At 40.7% G+C, this 16750-nt stretch overlaps 2 protein-coding genes across 5 annotated transcripts; one reads left to right on the forward strand and one right to left on the reverse strand.

Moving 5' to 3' along the window:
* Positions 1-2375: 2375 nt before the first annotated feature.
* LOC131889152 (neurotrophin 1-like) lies at positions 2376-5107 on the reverse strand. 4 transcript variants are annotated; one of them, XM_059238174.1, is made up of 2 exons: positions 4951-5107; positions 2376-3554 (listed from the first exon to the last, which is right to left on the reverse strand). In XM_059238174.1, exons 1-2 carry the CDS (start codon positions 4969-4971, stop codon positions 2679-2681), a joined length of 897 nt encoding a protein of 298 aa, XP_059094157.1. In that variant the 5' UTR covers positions 4972-5107; the 3' UTR covers positions 2376-2678. The 4 variants fall into 4 exon arrangements, 2 of the variants coding, with proteins under 2 accessions (XP_059094157.1, XP_059094156.1); XM_059238173.1 differs by lacking the exon at positions 4951-5107 and adding an exon at positions 3731-3946; XR_009374176.1 differs by lacking the exon at positions 4951-5107 and adding an exon at positions 3703-3982 and having other exon boundaries at positions 3412-3554.
* Positions 5108-10536: 5429 nt separating this feature from the next.
* Positions 10537-12341, forward strand: LOC131889452 (carboxypeptidase A2-like). The gene has a single exon (XM_059238547.1). The coding sequence runs from the start codon at positions 10572-10574 to the stop codon at positions 12216-12218; it is 1647 nt and encodes a 548-aa protein (XP_059094530.1). The 5' UTR covers positions 10537-10571; the 3' UTR covers positions 12219-12341.
* Positions 12342-16750: the final 4409 nt, after the last annotated feature.

The raw sequence follows: 16750 nt of genomic DNA on the forward strand, positions 1-16750 counted from the left end.
TCTATCCTCTCACTGTAAGTTATTTGTTTCAATTGAATTTTAAACTGCCGAGTGAGTTGTGCTACAAAACTCTAAAAGATGTCATGTTGGTGAAGTTCTTCTACTCTAATAATATGTTGGCTCATTATTAGAATACTGCCTGCTTCAACAAGACGGGAAATTAAAATAAATGACAAATTCACTCTGTTCCCGGTGCAGGTTGGCTGTGAGGTTTGTCTATATTTTCCCTCCACAAAGTCAGGGCTGAGCAACTTTTTGGTTGAATTTCTTTTCCTTCACATGACTAATACGAAGAACCATCGGACAGGTGTGGGCAAAAGGCTTTTTAGAACGGCTGATGTCAAATGAAGGCTCACTTTAAATCCTTTACAGAACTAGAGGGCATGATGAAGTCCACCTCTCTTTTTTCTCGGGCTCCTTCATAGTTTGATTTGCTTCCCTTTAATATTCGTAGGGAATACGTAGGCCTTGTTGATCCGGTTGCATCTTTCAAATCAGACTTGGACAAATATTTAGCATGCATTACAGATCAACCCAACAAACAAGGGCTAGCGAGGTCTACTAATTTAAATTCGTTGGTAGACCAAATATCATAAAAATATGAAGAACGAAAGATAGACGAAATATAATGGAAGTTACATTCCCTTTGACGGTTAGACAAGTTCGTGAAAAAACATATCACAAAAAGCCAATACAAGAAAATCTAAATCTGAGCGCAACGGAGACAAAATTTGAATGAGCTTTGTAAAATATTACCAACGTAGTCCTAGTTCATTCATTGTGTACCTTCATTGTGCTGAGTTTTAAATGCTCATGGTTTTGACACAGACATTCGATTGCGTTGAAAATACGTCCAAAAAAGTTAGCCTCACTTGAAAGGGAAATGATTTCGTTAACCGATAGGACCTATCAATTTTCCCCTCAACGGCCCTTGTCCAGTATTGGAAATGGTTAGAGACCCTCTGGTCATTCCTTCATCATTAGTGCATTTAGGTTCCCTTAGATATGGTGCACTTTGTCAATGGCAAATCGATGTCCAGGTATAGCATAACATTAACGAAAACATATAAATGAAGTCTTTCAATTATACAGTCACATTGTTTCACTAATCAGATCACAAGAGCTGTGAACCCCTCCTGTGTGTCAGGAATGCCGTTTTTAGTCGACAACTTTAAACTTTACATTCTTCTGTGTTCCTAACTTTGAAAAAGGGATTGGTAACGAATTAGTGAGTGGCGAGCAGAAAGCTATTCTCGATCTCATGATTAAGAGCAAGAGGTTGATACTTCACCTTGAAAGTCGAGCTACTGGTACGTCCTGATGATGCCAAACCCCATCAAAAGCTGGTTTAGCCCAGAATTCCTGGAGGAGTCATCTGCTGAATGTTTTTTTGCTTTGACACAAAGGGAAAAGTAAAACTCATCTTTGCATCATCTTCATTAGTAGCATACCGACGATTGGACATCACCAACCTGGTGACAGATGCTCAATTTGTCCGAGATAGCCACTAGAATTTAGAACTAATCATGGTTCGTTAGCTCATCTGCCACCAGATCACCTGCATGGATCTCAAATCCGACTCGAACTTGAACTCTCGGAGAGGAAGGATACGTCATGGAGATGTCATATTTTCAAATTTCTTGTCGTCATTGCAGAGAAGATGTTTGGTGAAAAGGTGTTGCCCAAGAGTTTCATTGAAGCCCAAAATTGATTTTATTCGGCCAACATCTGGTTGCAAAATTTTGGTGTACTACTGTTTGAATGAGACCCCAAGTCTCGTCGAAAATATGGCACTTCACATTCATCTGAACTAGGATGAGGAAATCAGTCTTACAGCTATTAACATGTACTACTACTCATGAGAGTGTTGCACTTAACCTTGAAGCTACTTTTTCTCAAATAGTACCAATTCCAAGATGATCGAGAGCACACGTGCTTGTTCTAATGCGTAACGCCAAGTGACTCATGAGGACCTATTTGGTTGTAATATAAGTGTTCATCCATTGACACGTTCACACATCTATATTTATCTCATCGTTCTTGAAGCTTGGGCACCTTTGGAAGCATTTTGGAGACTGAGTCAAGGGGGTGTCATTTGGCAAGACAAATAGGTGCTTGAGTCAAGCCAAGGTCTAATCATTGGCTTATTTTCAGTGGGATAATTGCGGTTGGCGCAGATCTTTGGTGTCTCTCATGCACTTAGACCAATATACTTTAATGATTTCCTTGTTTTCTCAAAAAGAACCAACATCCTACCTGTTGTTTTGCGTAAAAATAAGACATTAGATGGTCCTTTAAGAGGTAGAACAAAGAACTTTTTGATGAAGGTCTCATAGTGCAGGTAACTCCGAACGCTCAATAACCAATATTCAGAGTCGTGATCATAACATTTTATTGCCATTAATGTGGTGCGATTAGTTGCGCGTAAGATTTCCCTTTCTACTCGCATGAATCAAGCATATTATTAGACTATCACTTTCCCATGATCCACATGGGTCTGAAACGCTGGTGCTTTTGTACTTGTCCATCTATGGCTGGATCGATTAATCGAGCTCAATTCACCAGTGCACATCGAAATCATCCTTGAAATTTTGGAACTGCTTACGACAGAGGAGATAACAAGAGTTTGGGTCAAGTTCGCATCAATCAATCAATCCATGGCAAGCACTAGACACGTATTAGTGCTTTTGATGAGAATAACCATTGTTAAAGCAAGCACAGCTTGATGGCAACTTGAACGTTTCCATAGCAAACGGGAAATAATAGTCGTACGGGTTATAGGTCAGAAATCGATGGTAAATGAATTTCTGCAGGCACTTGGTCTCGTAACACTCTGGAATGAGAGAGCACTGATGTCCTGGGGTGGTGCACTCCTCCACTCGAGCCGTTTGACTGAGGGTCTCATAATGCGCTTTCACCTCGTTCACCACGATCCGCCAATGCCCATTGGTATTCATGGCTCGTAATGGCATCACATAACCCGTACTCGAAGGGCACAGATAAGTTTCATCATGGATGTGCTTGATCCGATCCACCGAGTTATCCGTGTTGGCAATCACGTCCTTGTACAATGAGGCCACTGCCGCATAATGGTACTCGATGGCATGTTGGATCTCACGGGCAGGATACTCGTAATCCATCAAGCACCATGATTTGGTCGTGTTCTTGGAGCAAGCGGGAGGACCATAATTATTAGCCTCATAAGAGGCGTGATGGGATGCAGATGGCTGAGGGGAATGGGGATAATGTCCGTAAGGCACGGCAGTGGGCCCGTAGCCGGGAGCAGGCGAGTACCCATAGCCTGGGTAAGGCGTAGGCGTGACTCCGTAAGGCGGCACAGGCGTGCTCGAATGGAAGGGAGTGGGCGTGTAGGCGGGTAAAATGGGTGGAGAGGCATATTGGTGATGGCTCTGCACATGATGATGGTGGTGGGCAGAGGAGGAGGATGAAGATGCTTGAGCTGCCAGTTTATGGGGTTGAGGTGGGTTATGGTCATAGCCCGCAGGTTTGATTGTGGTACCAGATATCACAGAGACGAAGATGGACGAGAGGATCTGAAGCAAGACAAGGAGAACATATCAATATTAGTGGGTTGATTTGCCACTGTAATAAAAACAATAAATGATTCAATTCGTTTCTGGAGGCTTAGATAGAAGAGTCACCAAAGGAGTGCAACATGTAATCCCATGGGGTATAACGTACTCCTTATGCGGTTTTCAAGTACTCGTACCACCACACCTTCAACCGTTAAACACCAGGGCATTTGTGCGAAAATTCAATATTCTATGCCAGGATAGTCAAGCTCTGCAAGGACACGGACAAGTTTGTTGCGTCGTTGTCGGCGAGAATTAAGTTGTTAACAGAACATCAATACGAAACACACTCAATCTGACGCTGTCGCATTCCTTGAGAACGCGAAGTCAGCCAATCATAGCCAATGGCAAGCTGACAAAATCGCTCTTGAAAGTGATCAGGATGATTATGTTTGGTCGGCAATTTGGAGCCCCTCGTCAGTTTACTCCAAAGCATTCAAATGCAATCAGAGTCAGAAAATGTCAAGATCAATGACTGTCATTTTTTTGGCAAAACAGTGTAAGACCGACAAGACAGAGCATGCAATATCCTTTCTTGTTTCAAAGGGGATTTTACGCCATGTCATTAACAGTTTCTCTGGTTGGTTTGCACGACTAGCTAGCTAGCTAGTACCCCGAATATGACAAGCGTGTAAAAATAAACAAGTAGGACCCTGTAAGTAACATTGTACATAATAAATGAAAGATTGCACGGGTGTCGACTTTGAATTCATCTCCTTTCAGAAATCCATGCCACCATCTGACTGATTAAATCTTGCTGTCTGGTTGCACATGCTTGTCTTATGTGGGAGAATGCCCACTGTACTGAACTGTACCATTCCTTCACACAAAAATAACACTGGTAATAAGTGGTACGTCAAAGTTAACTCGCCTAAAGGCTAAGTAAGAGAAGCTTCAATCCTCACTCATTTCCTCTTCATACCATTGGTTAAAAGGTAGCATCCGTTTATTGTGTCTAATATACGGGCAGTACAACGGCTATTTCGGTCCGTCCCTGCTAAAACGGTGGTTCAGATCAAGTTTTTTTCTGCATATGGGCCTCGTCCTTGTTAGCAGATGACTCGAATTGGATACTGTAATCAGGTAACTAGACAGGGCAGGAGCTAACGATGACACTCAATGTTCATTTCATGAAATCAGATATAAAGCATCAAAATGAAAGTAGAACAATTGCTTACTTGATTCTTAACAAAATCGTGACTGAGAAACCACTGAACGTTTTTGATAGGACTTCACGCGAGTTCCTCATTCATTCAATAACCATCAGAACACTATCGTGTGAGCACATTTCCCGTATCTGTTCCCTATCACATTTCATACTAACTAATGGCCAATTGTCATAACAGTACTTGCTTACCAATAAGAGAATCTTGGCCATGTTGTTTTGAATGATATTGGCGTCTATGTCCTATGATGAAACGTGTGTGTTGAAAGGGAAATCACACACCGCAAACTAACGACGATTCAATCTGAAGAGGACAGAGGTAAAGAAAAAAGCCCCCCGAGAAGGCAATTCTCTTTTCATCGCGCATCCAACCAACCAACCAACCAACCAACATCGAACCTCGTCCCTCCTTGTCTCCCTTTTTCTTGGCCGTGAATGAACGAGGTGAGAGAGGATCATGCATGCGCTCATGCTCCTACTCACTCCTGCTGACTGATGTTGATGACAAGATGATGATGCATGTGTGAATGCACCGAGCGAAACTACGAAGAACCTCGTTCACTTGCAAGTCAAGATCTATGTATATTGATCTCTCAATGTTAAAAGATTGCCGACAATATAGGGGGATGGACGACAAAATTACGTGGAATGGCCGTCCCCGTTTGTTGAAGGCGAGAATGTCCTTCTTGGTTGGACAATTTATAATGATATCAAAGATCAGTCTTTGTTTTTGGGTTGTTTATGTTTAGGGCTTGGGAATTTTGTTTTTCAAATCAATTTTAATTTTTTTTAGGTTTCTATTAGCCAAATAAAATTGTCCGGGAGCTTCCAATTTTAATGAAAAATTGCAAGCTTGTGGTTGTGTGTACAGGGTCTTTCTTTTAGAATTTAGACTGAAGTAGATTTTGAAATTGGCACTTTATTTCAAAATCAGTTTTTTTGGCAGGCAACAATAATGTCTATAGATTATTTGGCCTTCAAAAATAAACTTTTTCCGAGCTCTGTTTATGTCTGAAAATTCGTGAATGCAAATATTTCAAAGGTTAAGATTCCAAAATGCTTCTACAAGAGAGGGTAAGCAAGAAACACAAGTCTTAATTTGTCTACCTAAACTTTCCTCATTTTGCGCTCTTTCGGGGTAACCGTGTTGGAACATTTTCTTGAGAACTTTTACGTGAAGGCCAGTATCAACTTGTTTTAGTTTTCCTTTTGTGGGTGTGGTTTACGTTTTGAAGTTTTTTAGAAACCGCACTAATCCCAAGGGGCCACGTCTCCTTCACATTTTGATTTCAATTTTGTTTTGAGTTATTTCAATTTTGTTTTGAGTTATTTCAATCTTGATGAGATCTTCTGACTTTTTCCATACGATTTGGACCCTAACTAGGACTTTTGCGGAAAAAGATTTGATCAGAAGAACATTGGCAAATGAATTTGTCAAAAACTCCGAAAAAAAATCGACTTTTTCCTTTTCCAGGAGCCATTTCAAATTTTATCATCTTTGAAATTAATAGGCGAACGTCTAAGTCTTATTGTGCTTCTTGTAAACAAAAAATGAACAAAAAGAACAATCCTAAAGTGACGTTTGATCATCCATAATCAAAGCTTTGACCCAAAACACCAGGAAAAAGGCCATAAAAACTAAAAACCTTTAGATGTTCTTCTATTGCAGTTACTTAAAGCGCTAGAGCTTTCAAGGAAAGCGTTAATCACAAATGTTTTATACATATTGAGGGCAAAAAAAACGGAATTTCATGTGTAAGAATGCAAATTTTACTGCCTTTAGCCATACAGTGTGTGATTTGTTCTACATCTAAGTAAAACGGCCACAAAATTAATCCAATTAAAGGAGCATCTTTTTTGATGCAATTCTCAAGTTCAATGAGAAGGGATTGTTCCAAACAGGGGTGTAGCTATTTCCACCCGTTTATGTGCATGAGATCTTTGAGGCACAAGGTATGTCTCAATTTCAAATGCACTGAGGCCCATCTCAGGGGCATTAGGAGGAAGAGACAGCAGTTGTCTCAACCTCATTGTCAAGTCTCTCAACAGACTTACCCCACCCCTATCTCCTTCCCTATTTCCCTCTCCTTGTTCCCCTCCCTCTCCTACAACCTCATCCTCAAATCCTTTAACCTCTCTTCTGCCCAAACTTTGTAGCCTTAAGCCCCCCTCTGGTCGCCATGAGCCCCACGCATCGTTTAGATCGTATGCTCAGGTGGCGGCCAGAGTTCCTTCTCCCCCTCTTTTGCCCCCTCCTCAAAGGTTTTCTCATTCTCCGCCTAAGATTGATTTTGTCCAAAAGCATGATTTTTGAAGGTTAGAAGGCCTAGTCAAAGATTTGATAACACTAGTCCATCGAAGGACAATCAGCCCGTAAAAGGGCTTTATTTGAATGTGCGTTGTCTTATTTCCAAAAAAGACAGTACAAAGATCAAGGTTCTTGAGGAACTAGCTTTAGATAGGTAGATCTCGTTCATTTCCATGACAGAAACTTGGCCTCAATCAAGGGTCTTAGATGAAGAAATAACAATGGTCGTTTTCAATTTAGTTCGATGTGATAAAGTACTACTCGCTGACAATCCCATTTTTCCTCATGGGGGCGTATGTCAATACGTTAGAAATGACCTGGACGTTAGCCATGTTCACAAGTCTAATGGAGAAGCAGAGGTCCTAGTTTGTCACCTCCAAGGTCTTGAGCTGTCCATTGTAACAATATATAGGCCCCCCTCTTGTTCAGTTAGCTCATTCTTGTCAGCTCTCAAATTCACAGGAAATGAGTTGGACCAGTCAGTTTGCTCAAAGGTTTTCTTTGTCGGTGACTTCAATATTCCAGCTAGCGGTGTAGGGTGGGAGGTTAGTCCAAATGGGTACATTCCCATTTCGAAATCGACATCTCAGTCGTTAGAACATTTAAAAGCTGGAGAAGTTTGAGATCCTTCGCTATCTCTCCCAGTGTGTTGGCGTAGCCATAGAGAGAACAGCGTTCTCGACTTGTTTTTGTTTCAATGACCCTGATCTGATCCAGTACGCGTGCGTCCATGTGACGCCTAGTAACTTTTCAGACTATCATGTTCTCGAGATAGGGTCGACCATTACTCAAAAGCCGGGGTGCTCTACAGAGTAAGACCGGCCAAAAAGGTCGGTCTGGCTAAGTTCAAGTTCAAAGATGAACCTTGGTCGTTGATTAAAGAAAGGTTAAGGGAGCTGGACCTCATTTCAATGCTGAAAAGGGAATCGTTCATAGATGTAGCCTTAGACAAAATGATTCTAGTTTTTGAGGACGTTTGTTCCACTATAGCAATCTCTGAATGTGTTCCACAAGGCGGGGCACAGTCAAAAATTCCAAAGTTCAGGAAGAATCTGTTCAAAAAGAGTTGCTAACTAGCAAAAAGGCTCCAAAGCAATTTGAATCCAGTAGTTGTGGCTACCCTTCAAAGAAAGTTGGATTTAATCCAGGGTAGAATTAAGGCCTTCATTGAGACAGATCAATTGAAAAAGGAAAGTAGATTAGTTCAAGAGGTGAGGTCGAATCCGAAGGCTTTTGCAAACTCTAAGAGTAGGGCCTTTTGAGGTCAAGGGGGAAGCCATAGACATTGTTGAGTCTATGGCCAACATACTTGGAGATCGGTTCTCTAGTGTGCCCACTGCTCTATTGAGGAGTTTGTTGAGATTGGCAAGGCTTGACAAGTTGAGCGGATAGATAATCTTGTTGTCACAGCTCAAGATGTTTCAGAGGCCATCAGGGACTTGAGACTCTCGAGCTCTCCTGGTCCTGATGGCGTTACATCTCAGTTTCTGATGAGATGCTCACTAGTTCTTGCTCCTGTTTTCTCGTACTTGATGCGTTGCATCTTGGACCAGGGCAAGTTCCCCTCTTCTCTGAAGGTAGCTCATGGTGTTCCAATTTACAAAGGGGGAGATAATTCGCTCCCCAGTAATTATAGGCCGATTTCTCTCACTTCGAATATTGCGAAGGTGTTTGAGAAGATCATGAAGTTCAAACTTGTTGAATTTCTTGCTACTCATGAAGTCTTTCCTTCTAGCCATCATGGGTTACGAGTACATTTTAGCACGGTTAAACATATAGAGCAGGTTATTGTGAGACTAGAGAGCCACAAATCAGTCGATGTTGTTTATCTCGAATTTACCAAGGACTTTGACAAGGTAGATCATGGCCTTTTAGCTAAGAGGCTCCACGAGATTGGGTTCCAAGACAAGATTCTTTATTGGTTAAGAAGTTTCAATTATGATAGGAAGTAATTGTTTAAGGTTAAAGGATCCCTTAGTGACATACATGATGTCAAGTTGGGTGTTCCTTAGGGCTCCGTTTGGGTCCTCTCCTTTTCATCATCGTCATTGCTCCGCTTCAGAATCTTGGTAGTATTAATGTCAGTATCTCTTCCTATGCTGATGATACAAAATAGGTATTTGGTATGAATGGACAGAATTCCGGTTGTTTAGTAAAGGTACTACACCAAATCTACTTTTGGGTTGCTGCGGGTAACATGGCACTGAATGGAATGAAATTCCGCTTAATGACCTTTGGGTTGACGACATTAGACACTCCACTATTAGATGATGAAGGCAAGGGCATTCAGCAAGTCTCATCCATGAAGGATTTAGGTGTAGTCCTCCAAGATGATGGCAAGTTCGATGAGCATATCCAGTTGAAAGTTGGTAAAGCTTTTCAGACATGTGTTTGGATATATTGCACATTTAAGTCCAGAGATAGCATCACGATGCTAACTCTGTACAAATCCATTGTTCAGCCATATCTTGACTATGCCTCTCCCATTTGGGCTCCAGTTAGTTCAACAGGTTTACAAAAGCTCGAGGAGGTCCAAAGATGTTTTACGAGGAACATTGAGGATATCAGAGAGCTCTCGTATTGGGAGAGTTTAGAAAGGTTGGGATTGTACATTATTCAGTGAAGGTACGAAAGGTATCTGATACTGTACGCAAAAGCCACATCAATCTGGCCAGTAAAGGTATGTAGATCGCATAATTAGCATATTACATTAAACCTGTACCCTGCATATTTCTGTCAATTACTCAGATGGGAACAATCACGCTCCATTTTTCACGAATTCCAGACTCAACGGCAATAAATGGTTAGGCAAAGCTTTGGATCTAATCAATGCAGCCCCTCCTATTGTGTTTTCAACCCAATCTTACTATTGAACACATTCGATTTGATTGCCAGAGAGTGGTAATAGGTGGAGGTAACCAATAAGGGCTCAGATACACATACACGAGAGTGCACAAATATACACTTCACATTTTACATCGTGAACTCAAATGTACAGGTGAGAGCTTTTTTGTACGCATCGTCAACTAAAAGTATGTGCTCAAACTTTGCCTGCTTTTAATTGTCGCTTAGATGTAGACTTAATGCCACATTTTCAAAGCGCCTTTCTGGAAAACTTTTCCTGAAATGTGATCTCCCTTTTTTCTTCTCGTTTTTATCATTTTATCTGCGCTGCATTGCTTAATATTTTTCAATGAGAACCTATAATCTTCTAAAATCATGCTTGTTGCTGTCGTGAGAAGTTTCATAAAAACAAGAAACAAAACAGCACAAAAGTGAAGCATTTTCATAGAGTGTCAATCTAGTTCTTTAAGCTTCGTTCTGAGATTTGATCTAGCAGTTTTAAAACGGCCATGCCACGTAAGGCCTTAGTAAAGGTGAATGAACAGCAAGTCTTTTTTTCCCGTATCAGTAGAAACTGGATTTTCTTTACTCGGGTAGGCCTCGGTTAGAGGTCAAAAGGCATAAATTGAAGAGGGTCTTCCGATAAAACCACTCACTTACCATGAGGATGTCTTTGAGCCAACATATATTTCATTTTACGATCCTGGGGGCCCTTTGGGGGGCCTTAGTCTTGTCTAAAAGTCTCGAAGTGACAGAAAAAAACGAGGATAAGAAAGAAGCCAAGTTCAGTTTCATGAACTACAAGTTGGTGGATGTCATTCCTAAAGATCAGAACCAATTGAAAGACCTCCGAACACTCGAGTCCATCAACGTGGTGGGTGTTGATTTTTGGGCTGAACCTGCCCAGGTGGACCAAACCATAAGTTTGTCAGTCGAACCCGAGGTCTATAAAACCTTGGAAAATTTCCTCGACCAACGAAATATTCAACACAACACGAAAGTGACCAACCTGCAAGAGCTGATCGACGATGAAATGAAAAGCATCCTCAAAGAAGACTTGGATGATTTTGGTTACCGGGATCCCAGCTTGTCTTACTATGACGCCAAGAGCTACAACTGCTTGAACCAGATCACGACCCACCTCCGTGAAATTCAAAAGCAGGATGATAGCCAATCCATGAGCATTTCCTCGATTGGAACCACCTTTGAAGGACGCCCGATTGAGATGGTGACATTGTCCAGATCCGAGGACTCAGCCAAAACAGATAAGCCCATCATCTGGATGGATTGTGGAATCCATAGTCGAGAATGGGTTTCGCCTTCGTTTTGTATTTTCACGATCAAAGAGCTTCTGGCTGAGGGGGAAGCTGGACTTTTGAGGAAATTTGACTTCTTCATCGTTCCCGTGGCGAATCCGGATGGTTATGTCTATTCCTGGGACGTTAATCGAATGTGGCGAAAGAATCGACGAACCCCAGCAGCCATGATGCTCAGAAGCGGGGATGATCAAGTTTCAGTGGAAATACAAAAGATCATAAGTTCTTGGGCAATCGTTGAACACGATTTGAACAAGGATTCAGGCATTGAGGGGTTTTATCAGAATAACGAGAGTGAGATCAAGTTCGCCCAAGATAGTATATCATTGAACCAGTTCCAGCCAGGTTCAATATTCCCTGGTTTTCCTCAAGCCCTTCAAGCTAACCAATCAGCTGGATTTCCCTCTTGGAATGGATCCCGAAATTCATGGTTGCCATCAGGTCAATCCAATCCAAAATGTTCAGGAGTCGATCCAAACCGCAATTTCGATATTGCTTGGGCACAAATTGGATCATCAAACTCAATATGCCACGACACTTTCCATGGGCCCAAGGCTTTTTCAGAGGCAGAAACAGTGGCCATTCGAGACATTATTCTGAATACTCAAACAAATGGACGTGAGTTTGCCTCATTCATTACCATACATGCATATTTCCAATTCTGGTTGTCCCCCTATGGTTTTAAGAAAATTCGCTCAAGTGACTACTTGGATCAATCACGAGTTATGAAGAAAGCTGTGGAAGCTTTGAGGCAAGTTTATGGCACATCCTTCCAACATGGTCCCATAAACGAAGTGATTTATCAGGCTTCTGGAAGTAGCGTGGATTGGGCTTATGAGAAGGCTGGAATCAAGTATTCTTATGCATTGGAATTGCGGGACCAGGGAAAATATGGGTTTCTTCTCCCAGTGGATCAAATTGAGCCCACAAACACAGAAACGTATGCCGGCTTGAAAGCCATGGGTTGGGAAATTGCCAAGGAATATTCGTAAAGACCACTTATTTGTTTGACAATCGTGAATAAGTACTCTGTGAATGCTAATAATAAAAGTGATTTATTTCTCTAATTAAATTGGGAGTCATAGGAGAGGTTTCTTTAAATGAGTACCAGAGTGCCAATCTGTCAATGTATGACATTGGAACACTTTTTTGTTGGTTTGGTTATCTTCTGGAGCTTGATGCGAGTGTTTTTTGAATTTTAGATTTGGGTTGAACAAGGACGACGTCATCATTGGAAACAGACGGTCAGTGGGGGAAGTTGGAAACTTTCACCCTTGTAATTAAGTGTTTTTTATTTCACTTCTGTTGCGCTTTTTTTGTTGAAGAAAGCGCTGGTCAGTTTTGAGCCCAACCAAATTTAGTGTCAAAAGTTACGAGCACTTAAAACTCAACCTGTCCACTGTATGAATTGTTGTGTTTCGAACCAGAATGTCAGTTTTTTAGCTTCAAGGACCTCAGTTCCCATCAGGAGCGAAAGAGGATACACAAGCGAAATAAAAAACCGCTTAAATAGTCACCCCCAGTTCCTGGCTGCTGGAGGTTGTATGGTACTTACAACGAAATCCATTTGACCTGAGAAGTTGCTGAGGGTACCAGTAACTTGTCAGTGAAATGTCAAGTTCCTCCACGACTCAAAAATGTAAAATTTTCAATCATTTGGCTTGAACACTCGACTGGATTTCGATCCTTCAATGCCAGAGGTTTGCGAAATCTGGATGAAGCATAGACCAGTTAACCTTCTTTGCCATTAACCTTAAACAAAACCATAAGAAAAGATGAATGGTCTCCTGTCTATTTGGGTTTTTCCAGGGACTGACAAACAACTGATTTCCACTCATTTTCATATTTGCAGGGGTTTATTGCTTATCAAGGCGTGATTGGATTCTTGACACATAAAATGCTAAGTGCTGGATTCCAAGTGATTTTAAATTACCTCCCAGATTTAGGCAAAGTACCAAAAGCCAGATGCTTTACTTAAATCATGCTTAAAAACCGACCCTTTGTTCACTCTACCTTGAGATAGTCCGTCAATACATTTCAATCGATCGATTGATGATCGAAAACGGACTAACTCTGCTCTTCCAGGATCCAACAATGGCGATATTTCGAGTTCAGTGGGTGTGCCGACATTCGACGCCCGTTCCTCGGTCGGGCAATTGATCTAAACTAAGTATGATACTTTATGACTCACCCTTGATCCACTCGGTCCGATTTAGATTTCAAAGTTATGATTTTGAAGAGTGCTTAGTGGTCTGTCTCCCTTTTCGTAATTTCAGCCTCTGTTCGAGATACCAGGCATGTCTTTTGAAGTGTGCCCAGACTCTTGTTCATTACGCTAGTTCTTACCAGTTTGCACCAAAAAGCCAAATGCAATCAGCGGAAAAATGACGAATTTATGTGCAATTTAGAGTCGCCCAAATTTGACCTTCCATCTCAGGGGACCAAGAGTTCGTGAACAGAAATGAAAATAGAAACTGCTTACCTTAAAGAATCGACTGTGAATTGATAGGTTTTGATATAGGGCCCTGGTAAAAAAAAAAAGAAATAAGTGCCTCTGAAAGCCGAATCAGTTAGATAGTTTTTTCAAGAACCGCATAAAATTTCAAGAAACCGTATTATATCTCAATTTTGCGAACAAAGAATAAAAGAATCACACAAGCCCTTAAATTGTCTGATCTGTATCCATCTGATATGTAATCAAATATTGTTCAAGTCACTTTAGAGATTATGTTTTAGATAAAAGGCAAAAGAACTAGGTGTTGCACCAGTCATGAAACAAAAGATGGAAAGCTATAACATAGATTTTAAAAACAAATGTAGGTCCATTTTTGGACAAGATAAGTGGCAAATCAACAAGACGGTAAGTAATTTATTTCGTAAGGACAAAATGTAGTATAAACAGATAATAATAATGGTGTAAATAGAGATATGGAATGGGGGAGGGTGCAGCGAGGGGCAGGGGATAGATGGATTTATGTTAACTTATTAAATTGCATTATTTGAGTTAAAACGGTAAACCTTGCAATTTGTCACCGAGCACTTGTCTTCATATCTTTTTAAACAGTCTTTGAAGGTGCTCCTTGTGCATTCATTTTACTGCAAATCTAACATGCAGCATTTGCCACACTGGGATTGACAGTACTTACAAACGTATTCATGGATCTAGTGGAGCATGATCTCATTTTTATTTTACTTCGAACTAATTCCGATCCAACTCCCACTAGTGCCTTGGATACCATCAGATGCCAGCTCATGCTTAAATAGTCTTCAAGACGAAGAATCGTTGCTTTTTTCAATAGAGGAGTGGAGTGAATCCATTTTTGTTATCGAAGATGATCTTGAGGACTCTATTCCAGAGACTTGCAAACGATGCGAGTTACCCTTGGTCAGAAGTGGCATCCACGCTGCATATCCATACAGTAGGACAGATAGGGCTAAGGCCTTAACAAGCATAATCCTTGTGGGAAGAGGTATACTATTCCTGGCGTCCTTTAGAAGGCCACCCATCGAATTCGTTTTCTTCATAGCACTACAAACGTGGGCATCAAAGGTCAACCCGGAATCAACGGTGACACCCAGATATTTCTCCTCTTTAACTTCCAGAAGTGACTGACCTTTGACAAGTACATTTAATTTTTTAGCACAACCGAAACTCATGACAAAGGTATTCTCAGCATTGAGCAATAGCTTATTCCTTTCAAACCAGATTACAACATCCCTCATTAATTCGCACGTGGTGTCTTGAAGGTCCTCTGGAGTTTTCTCATGGGCAATAATCGCGGTGTCGTCGGCACAAATGACCTAGAAAGAGTCTACTCTAGGGTTACTGATTGTAATACGGCCCTGAACGGAATGAAATTCCGCTCAATGACCATCAGGTCAACTCCTTTGAATGCTCCACTCATAGGTAATGGAGGTAAAGATATTGAGCAGGTCTCATCTATGAAAGATTTAGGTGTAGTCCTCCAAGATAATGGTAAGTTCGGTGAGCCAAGGACTAAAGAGAGGAAAAGACACGGCTTTCCTTCACCCGCCAAGTTAGGCCATTGCGTTGAATTCAGAGAGTAACTCTATGATGAATAAAACAAGATTGCCCATGCTACATAGTACATTTAAGCGGTTTTTTAATAATGATCTGTTTGATATACAAATCTGTTCACATACCAAATATTTATGAATTAATTTTTGAAATCAGAAGAATATATGAAATAACCATGGACATTAAATGAATCAAGAACACTCAAATTGTCTTATAATTCAGTGAAATATTCCGCAAAATTTGCTCAAAAAGATTCATGGAAAAAATCAAAACGAATCACTTTATCAATTGATGAGGAACTTACACTGACAAATAACAAACAAAATGTATTAGATATGCAATGAAAGTACATGTACAAAAATATTGACTTATTTGATTATCTAGGATGGATAATTGATAATTTGTTTCAATCCACCAATTTGACAAAACAGACATCAGTCATTGGTGGAACATGGATGGGTTGTATTTGAGTAAAGTTTAAATATCTACTTATCAGGAAGTTTGCATAAAAGGCAGGCATTATTTAAGGGACACAGAGCAATAGCAAAGTCGTGTTCAAAATATTTCAATTTGAATTTTGGACTCCAATGAATTTAGGTCGTAGCAAAAGCATCCAATATAGTCATGTAAAATAGGTGTCATCTTTGTTAAGATATATCATTTCATGAATATAAAGCATTCAAATGAGTTTAAAGAGCAATTTGTAGGTCAGAGCTATAATATGCCTACTTTTGGTTTGAGTGCCATTCCCAGAGTGAGAACCATAGTTTCATAACAAGTGCACCAAATTTCTTGAAATTTGGTCAAGATGTTCCTGAAACAATTTTCTTTAAACAATGTTATTAGAAAAAACATATTGACTGCTTGTATTTTGAGCAAGTTCTTGCTTTATCAAGATAACCTAATTCGTATTTATCAGTAATTGTACTTCAAGACATGTCAGAAGCATAGATAACTTCATATATAGATTGATCAAGGGCGCTGCGATCGCATGTTCTCGTCTCAGCTGTCCCTGGTGGAAAAAATGGTTCATTTGTAGTCAAGCTACTTAGGACAACTATGGCGCAAATTTGAATCGTTGACGGCTCGTCCAAATTCAGAGTATAAACCCCTAATAAGACTCCTTGTCAAGCAATTGCTTTCGTCCAGCACGCTTCATAAAACGGGTTTGAGTAAGTTGTCTGACCACATTTTTAAGAACGAAATTTTGAAGAGGTTAAAATGGGGCTCAAGTTAAAGTTTTCATCCATGTGGTGGAAACACTTAACTGAAACGCAAGGAACAAGCCTGGGTTCAGGCTGACCTCCAGAGGTGTCGGAATCACTTTGTTTACGTAAAGGCGCAATCATGTCGCCCACATTCAAGCACATTGTTGGGAGATTGAAACGAAATTCCGAATGCCTCATCATTGCGTTGCAATTTCGGATACATTTTGTTACACTTTTGAGATTTTCGAGATGCGTTGCTAAACAAGGGCAATCAATA

Source organism: Tigriopus californicus, chromosome 10 (assembly GCF_007210705.1).
Source record: "Tigriopus californicus strain San Diego chromosome 10, Tcal_SD_v2.1, whole genome shotgun sequence".
Lineage (NCBI taxonomy): Eukaryota > Metazoa > Arthropoda > Copepoda > Harpacticoida > Harpacticidae > Tigriopus > Tigriopus californicus.